At 51.2% G+C, this 14,977-nt stretch overlaps 2 protein-coding genes across 5 annotated transcripts in view; both read left to right on the top strand.

Annotated features, from left to right (window-relative positions):
• The first annotated feature begins 1,223 nt into the window (after positions 1-1,223).
• On the top strand, positions 1,224-7,345 carry PIM2 (Pim-2 proto-oncogene, serine/threonine kinase). The gene is made up of 6 exons (XM_011991390.1): positions 1,224-2,069; positions 2,198-2,307; positions 3,010-3,060; positions 5,124-5,496; positions 5,945-6,121; positions 6,220-7,345. Exons 1-6 carry the CDS (start codon positions 2,009-2,011, stop codon positions 6,381-6,383), a joined length of 936 nt encoding a protein of 311 aa, XP_011846780.1. The 5' UTR covers positions 1,224-2,008; the 3' UTR covers positions 6,384-7,345.
• A 1,553-nt stretch (positions 7,346-8,898) lies between these two features.
• Positions 8,899-14,977, top strand: part of SLC35A2 (solute carrier family 35 (UDP-galactose transporter), member A2) — a 10,977-nt gene continuing 4,898 nt past the window's right edge. For 2 of the 4 annotated variants that reach the window (XM_011991402.1, XM_011991404.1), the window contains exons 1-2: positions 8,899-9,310; positions 10,884-11,066. In XM_011991402.1, coding sequence (XP_011846792.1) covers positions 9,220-9,310; positions 10,884-11,066 — 274 coding nt within the window. In that variant the 5' untranslated portion in view covers positions 8,899-9,219. Of the gene's footprint in view, positions 9,319-10,561; positions 10,647-10,883; positions 11,067-14,977 lie in introns of all 4 variants that reach the window. The other 2 variants (XM_011991401.1, XM_011991403.1) reach the window with 2 other exon arrangements.

Consider the following 14,977-nt stretch of genomic DNA (forward strand, 5'->3'; position numbering starts at 1 on the left):
TGAAAAGCCCATTCACATTCTCACTTCTATCTAAAAATCTCCCCAGTAACTGTACTACAGATAAACTTCATGGCACAGGTTTGATGCCTGACTTATCTGTACATCTCTAATAGCAACATCCCCATCAAGGCCTGGCAGGCTTCTAGCAAACCAACCCCTAATAATGTTGGGTGAACAAAGGAGAATACATGTATGCTTTTTTGGTGGTGTCTGTGTGTGTGTGTGACTGTGGTGAGTCCAAGTCTTCATGTGCAGCTCACAGTGTCTCCAGTTGTGTGTGTGATGAGGGCTTGTTTCCAGGTGTGTCAGATGGTGACTGAGTGTGGGACTCACTCTGACAGTTTGTGTCTAAATCCAAGATGAGTGCATGCCTGCGTGGGTCTGTGACAGTGCATCTGTGGTTTCTGTCTGATGGGGTGGATGTCCGTTTGTGTTCCTGCAACAGATTCTGGGTAGCTATTTCTGGACAGTTTGTTCCATTGATAAGCTGCATGTGTCATGGTGTATGTGTGTCTGTGTCTGAACAGGTCTATCCATGTCTGCTTTTGTGACACTGCCACAAATGTGACTCTATCACATCAGTACATGTCTGCCTTCAGAGCAGTGCATGTGTGTTCCTGGAGCATCTGTGTATCTTCTGTGACAGACTCTGCGTCTCTCATTTCTGGGACAGTACAAGTCTTGCTGTGACAGTGCATGTCTGATGGTGACAGTGTGTTTGTGACAGGTTCTGCCAGTGTGTTTGACGGGACATTTCTGTGTTATCACATGGCAAATGTAGGTCTGCGTGAGTGCCTTTCTGTAACAGTGTATCTCTGGGTGTCATTCTAGGACATAACTATTTTTCTGACAGTGTGCCTGCCTGAAAGTGTATGTCAGTCTCTGGCTGCATGTGTATCTAGGTCGTTTCTGTGAATGTGTCTGACAGTATGTGTTTGTGTATATCCTGGCATTCATGTTGTCTTTGGAGTGCATTTTTCTTCCTGGGGTGTGGCGCCTTCTCTGGCTGTTTTTCACAAATTTGTGTCAGGGTTGCCACTTGTCTAGCAGCCTCTGTCATGTTTCTCAGTCCTTGCCTCTCTCAACTCCAAGTGCAGCCCATGCCACCACCACTCTGGGCTCACCCCCATCCCCCAAGAACCACCCTCTGCTGTTCTAGATTCTAGACCTGCTGACTGGGCCCAGGGCTCAGGGTTAAAAGCTCCAATAAACACTCCCCAGGCAATGCTGCCTTTGACCAATGCGCACCCGTGGCGTTGATGGTGTGGGTTCCCCCTCCCTGGCTACCAGATATTTCCAGGGCCCTGGCCTCAGCTTTCCAGTGAAGGCCGCCTGGAAGACTCCGGTGAAGGCGTCCGACAAGCACCTTTCGAGACGGGGTCCTGGATAGATTCTTAGAAGCCCGGCCTGGCGCTATCTCTGTGCTAATATCCAGGCAGCGGCGGCAAACCAACTTCCCAGGAAAGGATACTGCGCAGTTATTTTTTAAGTGTAAATACACACACCGACACCACTACCAACAACAACCCCGCGCAACAACCAAAACAAGCGCGGTGCCGCAAAGGGATTCCCAGAACCGGTTTCCTCTTGGTGTGAGCCCCACCTCAAGCCCCCTCATTTACATGCAGGCCCCGCCTCCTCGGAAGAACCGAGCGTGTATTTGCATAAGGGGGCCCTTGAAACGATGAGGGTGGTATGCAAATAAGGAGTGGCTCCGATTGGCTGTGGTACAGCAGGTGCCGCGTCCGGATTGATCAAAGCCAGGTGGGCGGGGCTGTCGCCCAGGGTGACTCTCCCGGGAGGCGCGTGCCCAGGCTCAGTAGCATTGGGGCTGGCGCGCGCGGCGAATCTTAACGCTGCGCCGTCTGCGGGCGCTTCCGGACCACCAGTTTCTCTGCCTTCCACCCTGGCGCCCCCCAGCCCTGGCTCCCCAGCTGCGCTGCCCCGGGCGTCCACGCCCTGCGGGCTTAGCGGATTCAGTGGACTCAATCTGCGCAGCGCCACCTCCATGTTGACTAAGCCTCTGCAGGGGCCTCCTGCGCCCCCCGTGACCCCCACGCCGCCGCCAGGTGAGCACATCCTCCCCTGCTACAACCAGACGGGGTGGGCTGGAATGATGGGTTGCAGCGCGGGGGGAGGGAGTCGTGGCTGGGCTGAGCACGCTACCACCCTGACTTCCTCGCCTCCGCCTGCGTAGGAGGCAAGGATCGGGAAGCGTTCGAGGCCGAGTACCGACTCGGCCCCCTCCTGGGTAAGGGGGGCTTTGGCACCGTCTTCGCAGGACACCGCCTCACAGATCGACTCCAGGTATCCGTCACAAGGGTCTTGGGAGGGTCAGGTGCGTGTGGCGGGGGCGGGGATCCTGGGCCTGGAATGCTGGTTGACCGAGGAGTGAGCCTGCAGAGTGTGTAGAGGACCGGGGGTGTGTGTGTGTGTGTGTGTCCGAGGAGTGAGCCTGCAGTGTGTGTAGAGGGCCAGGTGTGTGTGTCCATGTGCGCGCGTGTGTGTCGGTCTAGGGGGTTGTGTTGGGGGTGAGGGGACAGGGGGCTTCAGATTCCGGAGGTCCTCGACCCCAGGGTCCAGGCTGCGTATGTGTGGGAAAGCGGGGACCTAGATGTGAGATTTATGGGACTTTTGGAGGTAGGTGTCCAGTGTGAAGTCATACGGACCAGGACCCTGGTACAGAGTTGGGGTGTCGTAGAGCTAAATAGGAAGATTGTGGGCCTGGGGTATCAGGAAATCTAGAACTCAGGACTTGGAGTGATGAGTCCTGGTGCCTGAGAACGGAGAGCCCAGGGCTCAGGAAGGTGAGAGAGATGAACCTGGTTCCGAGGACTTGTAGGGCAGTGGAGACGCCCTGGTATGAGTTGTGTGGGGTGGTGTGGTTGGGGATCAGAAAGACTAGACTGCTGGTAGATGGAGGAATACTGGAGGTAGGCAGAAGGTCTAGACTGGGAGGGGTCTGGGGATCACTGGCTGGCCTCCTTACCATGCCCCTCTCTTCTCCAGGTGGCCATCAAAGTGATTCCCCGGAATCGTGTGCTGGGCTGGTCCCCCTTGGTGAGTACCTTCGGAGCCCTTCCTGACCTACCTATTCCATCACTGATAATGAATTCACCTCCTTGCTTTTCCAGGGGATGTATGACTCCCTGGGCCCTGTAACAGTGAGAACACTCCTGCCAGCCCATGTATACTCCCTTGGGGTGACATACAGTTCTGATTCACCCCAATTCCCCTAGAGCCCTGGATTCTCCCCTCCAACAATCCTTTCCCATCCTCCCTCCAAACACTGCTGGGGGACTGCCCGCAGGGCATGCTGGTGGGGAACGAGGGGCAGAGGTCACTGGTTGCCATGGTGATGGTGGCTGCTTCTCTCCTGCCGTTATAGCGCTAACCGACATCAGGGCGGGTCTGGGCAAGTTGTAGAGTTGGGAGCGCCCCCTGGCGGACTCTAGAGGAAATTGCGCCTGCGCAATATCGGAATTTTTGCGTCTCGGCGAGAAAACGTCTGCTGCTGTGCAAGTCAGCAGCCTGGCCAGGAGAGGGCTCTACCTCAGCCCAGAAGGTTGCTGGTCGAAGTGTTCCTGCGCAGGGCGTGGGGAGGCGGTTGGGGGGCGGATTTTGTGGCCAGTAGCGTTTATACTTTATTTTTCTTTATTTTTTTGGAGACACAGTCTCCCTCTGTTCCCCAGGCTGGAGTGAGGTGACGCGATCTCGGCTCACTGCAACCTCCGTCTCTCGGGTTCGAGCGATTCTCCTGCCTCAGCCTCCCAAGTAGCTGGGACTACAGGAGCGCACAACCATGCCCAGCTAATTTTCATATTTTTAGTAGAGACAGGGTTTTACCATGTTGGCCAGGCAGGTTTTGAACTGCCGACCTCAGGTGATCCACCTGCCTGGGCCTCCCACAGTGCTGAGCCACTGCGCCCGGCCTCTAATTTTGTATTTTTAGTAGAGACGGAGTTTCTCCATGTTGGTCAGGCTGGTCTCGAACTCCCGACCTTGGGTGATCTGCCTGCCCCAGCCTCCCAAAGTGTTGGGATTACAGGCGTGAGCCACTGTGCAGGGCCACGTTTATGCTTTTTATTGACTGGTTCTAGGTGCTTGGTGATGCTGACAAAATACATGATAACACTAAGTCCTTTTGTACTAGGTCCTTTGCAATAAATCAGTCAGCTGTTTAACAAATTAGGTATATTGAACACCTACTATATGACAGACAGAACTCTAGACACTCAGCAAAGTATTACATAATTATTGAGAGCTCATTTTTTGCTAGGGCATTTTTTACTAATTGTTTTACCTGTTTGACAAATATTTATTCAGCCCTACTTTGTTAGCAGCCACTGTTCTAGTGCTTCATATAGGTCCGTGAACAAAACAAACCATTACACAATAACAGTGTTTATTGAGTGCTAACTGCTTGCCAGAGCCCATGCTATCAAGTGCTGTCATCTGTTTAACATTTATTGAGCACCTACTGTGTAAGGTACTATTCTAATCTCCTGAGATATGTCAGGGAACAAAACAAAATACCACATAATGGTGCTGCTTCTGCTGAAGGCCTTTTGTTAAAAACCAGTTTTTTCTATTTTTGTTGGTTTTGAGACAGCTGGAGTGCAGTGGTGCGATCTTGGCTCACTGCAACCTTTCCCTTCTGGGCTCAAGGGACCCTCCCACCTCAGCCTCCCGAGTAGCTGGGACTACAGGTGCATTTCATCAAACCTGGCTAATTTTTGTGTTTGTGTAGAGACAGGGTCTTGCCATTTTGCCCAGGCTGATCTTGAACTCTTGGGGTCAAGCAATCCACCCATATCAGCCTCCCAAAGTGCTGGGATTACAGGGATGAGCCTCTGTGCCCGGCCAAACTTTCGTTTATTCAAATGTTTATTGATCTACTACATGCAAGACTTGTGCAGGCTCTTTGCTGGTTTCACCCTCTCAATCACTGTGTGAGTTTGTGTCTTTAGGGAAACTGAGGCCCAGGAAGGGAAGTGAGTTGCTCAACAACACACTGTCAGGAGAAGGGGCCCTAATTTGAGCTTAGGTAAAAAGCCTCAGAGCTGTTGCCCTGACATCTGTCTTTTTTCTCTCTCTGCTTCCCACCCTACCTGTTCCCCCAGTCAGACTCAGTCACATGCCCACTCGAAGTGGCACTGCTATGGAAAGTGGGTGCAGGCGGTGGGCACCCTGGCGTGATCCGCCTGCTTGACTGGTTTGAGACACAAGAGGGCTTCATGCTGGTCCTCGAGCGGCCTTTGCCTGCCCAGGATCTCTTTGACTATATCACAGAGAAGGGCCCGCTGGGTGAAGGCCCAAGCCGCTGCTTCTTTGGTCAAGTAGTGGCAGCCATCCAGCATTGCCATGCCCGTGGAGTTGTCCATCGTGACATCAAGGATGAGAACATCCTGATAGACCTACGCCGTGGCTGTGCCAAACTCATTGATTTTGGTTCTGGTGCCCTGCTCCATGATGAACCCTACACTGACTTTGATGGTAAGGCTTCTCTAAATCTCCCTGGAGGGATTGTTTTTACTTGATGGACTTGTGACCTTTGGCCTCCAGTGGTGGGGTATCCTGTAATCCTTGACCCATACTGCATCTGTATAAGATGATCGATTGCTAATACTGGGGATTCTCAGCCTTGCCCTCTGATAAAGTCCATCTTTTAACAGTGCGCTAACCTTATTCTGGGCTCCTATTCTGGTGAGGGTATCCTGTTACTATCCTGAGTATCCTTTCTCTGGTAAAGGGATCCTGTTACTTCTCAATGCTTTTATTCTGTTGAGGGGACTCTGCTATTTTAGCTGCTCTTTATCTAGTGAGGGGACTCTGCTTTTATCTTGAGTGCTCTTAATTGTGGTGAGGCCATCCTTCCTGGGGAGTTTGGGGTTGGAGAAGGGCATCATGAGAGTGAGTGGTCTAACCCCTGGCTTGTGTGCAGGGACAAGGGTGTACAGTCCCCCAGAGTGGATCTCTCGACACCAGTACCATGCCCTCCCAGCCACTGTCTGGTCACTGGGTATCCTCCTCTATGACATGGTGTGTGGGGACATTCCCTTCGAGAGGGACCAGGAGATTCTGGAAGCTGAGCTCCACTTCCCTGCTCATGTCTCCCCAGGTGAGGCCTCACTGACCCCAGCCCAGAAGACTCCATCCCTCTCAGGGATCAGTACCCCCTACTGACTGCTCATCTTCCCTCTGCTTCTTGGCCCACAGACTGCTGTGCCCTAATCCGCCGGTGCCTGGCCCCCAAACCTTCTTCCCGACCCTCACTGGAAGAGATCCTGCTGGACCCCTGGATGCAAACACCAGCCGAGGATGCACCCCTCAACCCCCCCAAAGGAGGCCCCGCCCCTTTGGCCTGGTCCTTGCTACCCTAAGCCTGGCCTGGTCTGGCCCCCAGTGGTCGGAAGAGCCATCCCATGGCCATGTCACAGGGATAGACGGACATTTGTTGACTTGGTTTTACAGGTCATTACCGGTTATTAAAGTCCAGTATTACTAAGGTAAGGGATTGAGGATCAGGGGTTAGAAGACATAAACCAAGTCTGCCCAGTTCCCTTCCCAATCCTACAAAGGAGCCTTCCTCCCAGAACCTGTGGTCCCTGATTCTGGAGGGGGAAGTTCTTGCTTCTCATTTTGCTAAGGAAGTTTATTTCAGTGAAGTTGTTCCCATTGTGAGCCCCAGGACTCTTATTCTGATGACGTGTCACCCCCACATTGGCACCTCCTACTACCACCACACAAACTTAGTTCATATGCTCTTACTTGGGCAAGGGTGCTTTCCTTCCAATACCCCAATTGCTTTTATTTTAGTAAAGGGACCCTTTCCCCTAGCCTAGGGTCCCATATTGGGTCAAGCTGCTTACCTGCCTCAGCCCAGGAGTCCTTATTCTGGGGGAGGTAATGCCCTGCTGTTACCCAAGGCTTTTTTTTTTTTTTTTTTTTTTTTTTTTTTTTTTTTTTTGGGTGAGGGGACCCTACTCTTATCCCAAGTGCTCTTATTCTGGTGAGAAGAACCTTACTTCCATAATTTGGGAAGGAATGGAAGATGGACACCACCGGACACCACCAGACACTAGGATGGGATGGATGGTTTTTTGGGGGATGGGCTAGGGGAAATAAGGCTTGCTGTTTGTTCTCCTGGGGCGCCCCCCTCCAACTTTTGCAGATTCTTGCAACCTCCTCCTGAGCCGGGATTGTCCAGTTGCTAAAATGTAAATAATCACGTATTGTGGGGAGGGGAGTTCCAAGTGTGACCTCCTCTCTTCTCCCCCTGCCTGGATTATTTAAAAAGCCATGTGTGGAAACCCACTATTTAATAAAAGTAATAGAATCAGAAGCGGCTGGCCATTTGTAGGTGTGAGGCTTTTATGGAGCATCTACTTTGCACTGAGATAGACTGTCCCTCTGCTTTGTCCTCAGGAAGCCACGGTCTTATGTTGCCATCCTAAAGACCTTTAAGGGTTCTTGAAACTGCACCACAAAAAAAAAACAAAAAACAAAAAATCTTGATTCCCCCTGCCCCTGATCTTAGGCAGCGCCCAGTATGTGTAGAAGGGCTGTCTGTTGGAGATACTGTGCATGAAGGTGGAAGGTGTTTAGGGTACATCCCCAATCAAGATGGCCATCTCAGAAGCAGATAAAACTACCTTCCCTGGCACTCCAGGGGAAGGAGGAAGCCCTTTTCCCTGTTGGAGAAGAAGAGCCCTATCAGGGTACTGATGAGGGTGGGGCTGGAGTTGGCCACTGACTGGAATCTGTCCAGGGTGTAGTCACCTGTTTTGCTTTTTTTTTTTTTTTTTTTTTTTGAGACAAAAGTCTTGCTCTGTCGCCCAGGCTGGTGTGCAGTGGCGCGATCTCGGCTCACTGCAACCTCTGCCTCCCGGGTTCACACCATTCTCCTGCCCCAGCCTCTCGAGTAGCTGGGACTACAGGCGTCCGCCACCACGCACGGCTAATTTTTTGCATTTTAGTAGAAACGGGGTTTCACCGTGTTCACCAGGATGGTCTCGATTTCCTGACCTTGTGATCCGCCCGCCTCGGCCTCCCAAAGTGCTGGGATTACAGGCGTGAGCCACCGCGTCCGCCCTGTTTTGCTCTTAATCTTTAGCCTCTCCCCCATCTTTACCCTTACATACCCATCCCTCTAATTTCTCCTTCAACATTTGACTTACCTGGCCTGCCCTATTCCATGTTGGTTTCACATGCTCCGACCTCGGCTGTCACCTCTCTTGCCCTGCTTATTTGTCTCGGTTCAGTGCAACCTCCGCCTCCCGGGTTCAAGCGGTTCTCCTGTCTCAGCCTCCCGAGTAGCTGGGTACAGGTGCATACCACTACATGCGGCTAATTTTTTTTTTAAGTAGAAACGGGGTTTTGCCATTTTGCCCAGGCTGGAACTCCTGAGCTCAGGTGATCGGCCCGGCTCAGCCTCCCAAAGTGCTGGGATTACAGGCGTGAGCCACCGCCCCTGGCCCGGACTCTTGCCCTGCTTCCAAATGCTAGCTAACTGTGAGCCTTTCGCTTGTCCCCTTTATTTGCCATCCTCATTGGTGACTCACTTGTCTTCTCTGCGTCAACTTTCCTTTTCATTTTCACTTGTTTATCCTCACCTGCTCTGCTTTTATCTGCTAGCTTACATGCCTGACTCGCACCTGATGCTTCAGCCAGTACGCCCTCACCCGACCCCGACAGGTCAAAGTTTCTTGGTCCCCAGATTCCCCTGTGCTTTCCAGAGGGTGGGGCCTCGCTGGAAGACGGGAAAGCGGAACTTCAGTCCAACCAGGAAGCACCTGGGAGTTTCTGATTCGGAAGGGGCGGTGCCTTATGGAGAAGCTGCCAATAAAGAGCCGAGATGAAAGAGGGATGGCTTAGCCAATGAGACTAGGAGACGGGATCGGGGGGTGATCTGGAAAGCGCGATCAGTGAAGCGGACGAACAGCAGGACAAGGCGGGTCTAGTGACAGGAATGGGCCGATGAAGCTCTGTAGGGGCGGTGGGTAGGCCGATCGGGCCGTGTCCCCGGCATCCAGATCCGACGGAATTTGGAAATCCCGGGGCTACTCTTAGGTTGAGCTTTTAGGAGCGAAGGAGAAAAGCCACCACCCTGACGATCCCGGCTCTCGACCCACCTTCACTCAGACGGCCTGGAAGCGGAAGTGACGAACACGGAAGTGGTCTGCTGTTACCGAGGGGACGGGCCGGGCAAATGCCAACATGGCAGCGGTTGGGGCTGGTGGTTCCACCGCGGCGGCCGGGCCAGGGGCGCTTTCCGCGGGTGCATTAGAGCCGGGGACTGCGAGTGCCGGTGAGACAGTCTGTGTCCGAGCAGTCGCATGGGAGGCGGAGGTCGGGATCGCTGGGTGTCGGGAATGTTCCTCACTAAAGTGAGAGGGAGCATCCCGTGTGAACCGACGTGTGTGTGTGTGTCTTCTGTGTGTGTCTGTGTGTGCACATTGTGAGTGTGTTGGGGGCGGGGAAGAAAACATTCTGAGAGTGATTGTGGGATCCTTCCGCATATGGACCATTATGAGTGTGGAGGGTAATTCTTTTTGGGAAGGCTAAGGGCACCGAAACCATTCCGAATATGTGGGGTCCTTCCTTGTGGAAGAGACCATTCTGCGGGCGTGGGAGTTCTTCACTGAAGAAGTGGGAGACTATTCTGAGGGTGGTGCTTCCTTCCTTATAAAAGGACAGAGAGACTATTGTGAGTTAGGGTGGGGCGAGTCCTTCTTTATGTGACTAGAGAGGGTCCATTTTGAGGATGATGGTGTCCTTCATTATGTGCGGAGGAGACCGTTCTGGGGGCCCCCTTCCTAATGGAAGTAGAGTTCATTGTACGTTCGGGTGGGAGGGCTCATCGTTATATGGTGGAAAAAGAACGTTCTGAGGGTGCCAGGTCCTTCCGTATAGCAGAGAGAGCCGATTGTGATTGTGGGTAGAGCAAAGATTGTGATTGTGGGTAGAGCATTAGCTAGAGGGTCGGTGCGCGGTGGTGGGAGGACGGACCATGTGGAGTGCAGGGAAATATTTCCTCATCTGGTTGAGGGAGCCAGACCTTTCTTGGTGGGATAACCATTCCTGTTACAGGATTCAGTCCCTGGGAGCATGGGGGAATCATTTCTTGTATTTAGTAGACTATTCTGGGTCGGGAGGAACCAGTTGTCACGGGAGGGAGGGGTTGGAGAGACCATTCTGGGTATGAGGAGGATCATTCCATATGGGATGTAGGCCATTCTGAGAGTGAGGGAATCGAATCATTTCTTAGATGGGAGAAAGACCTTTCCTTAGGGGGTGAACATACCTCATACAGTGGCCTCATTCCCTGCATTGATGTATTATTCTTTACATGAGACAGTCCCTCGTTAAATAGGAGCATCATTTCATATACATTCTCAGTTTGCTCATCCGTAAATGGGAATCCTCGCAGTTCTTTTGGAGATGACAATGATATGAGTCTATTGAGGTAATCCATAGAAATCCCTTAACCCAGTGATATGCATACAGTAAACACTCAGTAAACGTGGAGAACGTAGTTGTCGGTATTCTGTCTGGGGAGGAGTTGCTTCTCACTTGGGCGGGAGCCGAGGCGCGTGGCCAGAGCTTGCCTCAGCCATTACCTGAAACCTCAGTAAGGATTCCAGGTATGGACTGGACAGGGTGGGGCCCATTTCTCCCTTCTGGCTCTTCCTGCTTGTGGCTGAGGCAGTAAGGCGGTAGGAGTCAGACCCTCATTGGGTGAAGACAGGCAGGCTGAGGGAGCAAGTAGCGGTGGCTAGGAGGGTCCTGGGTGAGAAAGGAGAGGGGGTGGGTGGTGGTGTGGCTATGCCCTAGCGGCTTCTGACCCCCTCCTTCCCCCTTGCCCCTTCCGTTCCCCACAGCTCACAGGCGCCTGAAGTACATATCCCTAGCTGTGCTGGTGGTCCAGAATGCCTCCCTCATCCTCAGCATCCGCTACGCCCGCACGTTGCCAGGGGACCGCTTCTTTGCCACCACTGCTGTGGTCATGGCGGAAGTGCTCAAAGGTCTCACCTGCCTGCTGCTGCTCTTCGCACAGAAGAGGGGTACGAGCCAGGGAGGGGGCTGCACCGGGGTCGGTGCGTGGGACTCCACATGTATGTGTGTGTGTTCACACAGACGGTTTGCTTCAAGAGTGTCTCCAAATCTCAACCTGCCTGGGGCGCCCCTCCAGCTTTGTGTAGCTGCATCTTACACTTTTCTAGCCCTAACAGCCAGGGAGCTGACCTGTGTGAACTGTAGGAGTGGGATTGTCTATGCTTATAAAGTAGCAGGGGTCTCTCACATGTGATTTAGTCATCTTTAGCTTTATATTATGGAGAATTCCGAATACATGCAAAATCAGAGAGAATAATCAAATAGTAACATATCCATGTACCCATCCCCCAGAGTTAGCAATTAGCAACTCATGGCCGCTTTAAACAATATCAGTGATTGTTCACTCACTGCCAATCTATATGTCTACCTACATCCTTATCCCCTTATTATTATTTTTTGTTTTGTTTTGTTTTGTTTTGAGACGGAGTCTCGCTCAGTCGCCCAGGCTGGAGTGCAGTGGAACGATCTCGGCTCACTGCAGGCTCCGCCTCCTGGGTTCACGCCATTCTCCTGCCTCAGCCTTCCCGGTAGCTGGGACTACAGGCGCCTGCCACTATGCCTGGCAAATTTTTTGTATTTTTAGTAGAGACGGGGTTTCACCGTGTTGGTCAGACGGGTTTCACCATGTTGATCAGGCTGGTCTCGAACTCCTGACGTTGTGATCCACCCACCTCAGCCTCCCAAAGTGCTGGGATTACAGGCGTGAGCCCTATATTATTTTTAAGTAAATCCCACACAAAGTAATATGGTATGGAAGTAAATTCCCCCATATTATCTTGAATAAATGTTTTGGTGCATTGTTTTTTAAAAAATAAAATGAATACAATACTGGCCTGGCGCGGTGGCTCACGCCTGTAATCCCAGCACTTTGGAAGGCTGAGGCGGGTGGATCATTTGAGGTCAAGAATTTGAGACCAGCCTGGCCAACATGGTGAGACCCTGCCTCTACTAAAAATACAAAAATTAGCTGGAAGTGGTGGTGGGTACTTGTAATCCCTGCTACTTGGGAGGCTGAGGCACAAGAATAGCTTGAACCTGGGAAATGGAGGTTGTGGTGAGCAGAGATCATGTCACTGCACTCCAGCCTGGGCAACAGAGCAAGACTCTGTCTAAGAATCATACATGAAAAAATTAATAATAAAAAAATAGGCCAGGCATGGTGGCTCATGCCTGTAATCCCAGCACTTTGGGAGGCTGAGGTGGGTGGATCACTTGAGGTTGGGAGTTCGAGACCAGCCTGGCCAACATGGCGAAACCCCGTCTCTACTAAAAATACAAAATTTAGCTGGGCATGGTGGTGCCTGCTTGTAATCCTAGCTACTTGGGAGACTGAGGCAGGAGAATCACTTGAACACGAGCAGTGGAGGTTGCAGTAAGCTAAGATCGCACGACTGCACTCCAGCTTGGGCGACAGAGCAAGACTCCGCCTCAAAAAAATAATTCAATAAATAACATGGACATAGAGAGTGTAATAATAGGTCTTGGGGACATGGAAAGGTGGGAGGCGAGTCAAGAGAGAGAAACTGCCTAATGGGTACAGTACTGTTTGGGTGATGAGCACACTAAAAATGCAGACTTCATCAGTGTGCAATATATCCATGTAACAAAACTGCAGTTGTACCCCCAATCTTTTTTTTTTTTTTGAGACAGGGTCTTACTCTGTCATCCATGCTGGAGTGCAGTGGTGTGATCTCGGCTCACTGCAGCCTTGAGCTCCTGGGTTCAAGCAATCTCTTCCCATTTCATCCTCCTGAGTAGATGGCACCGCAGGCACGTGCCACCATGACTGGCTAATTTTTGTACTTTCTGGAGAGACGGGGTTTTGCCATGTTGCCCAGGCTTACATCTTTGTTTGATTTTTTTTTTTTTTTTTTTTTTTTTTTTTTTTTGAGACAGAGTCTCACTCTGTCGCCCAGGCTGGAGTGCAGTGGTGCGATCTCAACTCACAGCAACCTCCTGGGTTCAAGCAATTGTCCTGCCTCAGCCTCCTGAGTAGCTGGGATTATAGGCGCCTGCCATGACGCCTGGCTAATTTTTGTATTTTTAATAGAGACAGGTTTTTGCTATGTTGACCAGGCGGGTCTTGAACTCCTGACCTCAGATGATCCGCCCTCCTGGGCTGCCCAAAGTGCTGGGATTACAGGCATGAGCCACTGTACCTGGCCCTTTTAAAAATTTAAATAAAAAATAATCACATATCCAGTTAATGTTCAAATTTATTATTAAATGTCATAAAACTTTAAAAAAATTCATTTGTAAAGGCCGGGCACGGTGGCTCACACCTGTATCCCAGCACTTTGGGAGGCCAAGGTGGGCAGATCACGAGGTCAGGAGATTGAGACCATCCTGGTTAACATGGCGAAACCCCGTCTCTACTAAAAATACAAAAAAAAATTAGCCAGGCATGGTGGCAGGCGCCTGTAGTCCCCAACTACTCGGGAGGCTGAGGCAGGAGAATGGTGTGAGCCCAGGAGGCAGAGCTTGAAGTGAGCCGAGATTGCCACTGCACTCCAGCCTGGGAGACTGAGCGAGACTCCATTTCCAAAAAAAAAAAAAAAAAAAAAAATTCATTTGTATATAGTCAGTGTTTTGTAATTGTTTTGTATCTTCTTTTTTTGAGATGGAGTCTCACTTTGTCGCCCAGGCTGAAGTGCAGTGGGACGATCTCGGCTCACTTTGACCTCCGCCTCCTGGATTCAAGCGACTCTCCTGCCTGAGCCTCTCGAGTAGTTGGGATTACAGGCTTATGTCACCACGCCCGGCTAATTTTTGTAATTTTAGTAGAGATGGGGGTTTCACCATGTTGGTCAGGCTGGTCTCGAACTCCTGACCTCATGATTTGCCCACCTCGGTCTCCCAAAGTGCTGGGATTACAGGCGTGAGCCGCCAGGCTGGCCTTGTTTGGTATTTTATATTCTAAATCTGTTAATCTCTAGGGGTTTTTTGGTCTTTGCAATTAATTTGTTGGAGAAAACAGGTCATTTGTCTTGTAGACTTTGGGTAGTCTAGATTTTGCTGACTGCCTCCCTGAGGCAAATATTCTCAAAAATTTAACAAATATTCTGTCTTCCTTATCTCTTGTAAATTGGGAGTTGGGTTTATCTACTAATTTCAACATCTCCCTGAAGGTTTTCTACTTTGAAGTGTTGCCCAATTGTTTCTCTAAAGAGGTCTTGCATAAGTAAAGGGATGGAGATGAATTATGCACCTTTGCCCTTTGTTTACACTGAAGAGAACATTCTCACCCACTTGTTAACTCCAGGTTAACAAGAGACCTGCTCTTACCTTTATTAACTCTGTGAACTATGCAGGTGTGAACACTGCCTCAGGCCGTGGGGGTGGATGGGTTAGCAATGCAGAGTGGCTTGTCCTCATTACTGATGGGAGATGGAAATAACAGATAGCCACAGACTTAATCACAGGCCTTCATCTCTTAGCCACATTTCAGCACCCCTCCCTCCCCCGCCCGGAATTTTTTCCCCTGAATTAGAGTTTGGAGACCAGTAGTGGACAGGGTTTGGTGAATGAGCATCAGTAGGAGTTCCAGGGACAACTTTGTTCAGTGTTTGAAGAAGTTTTGCCTGTGGAGTGACACCCAGCTGTGACTTAAAAGATGAACTGCCAGCTGGGCGTGGTGGCTCATGTCTGTAATCCCAGCACTTTGGGAGGCCGAGAGGCAGGTGGATCACGAGGTCTGGAGTTTGAGACCAGCCTGGCCAAGATGGTGAAACCCCGTCTCTACTAAAAATACAAAAATTAGCCGGGCATGGTGGCAGGTGCCTGTAATCCCAGCTACTTGGGAGGCTGAGGCAGGAGAATTGCTTGAACCCGGGAGGCGGAGGTTGCAGTGAGCCAAGAT

This window comes from Mandrillus leucophaeus, unplaced genomic scaffold (genome assembly GCF_000951045.1).
Source record: "Mandrillus leucophaeus isolate KB7577 unplaced genomic scaffold, Mleu.le_1.0 Scaffold395, whole genome shotgun sequence".
Taxonomy (NCBI): domain Eukaryota; kingdom Metazoa; phylum Chordata; class Mammalia; order Primates; family Cercopithecidae; genus Mandrillus; species Mandrillus leucophaeus.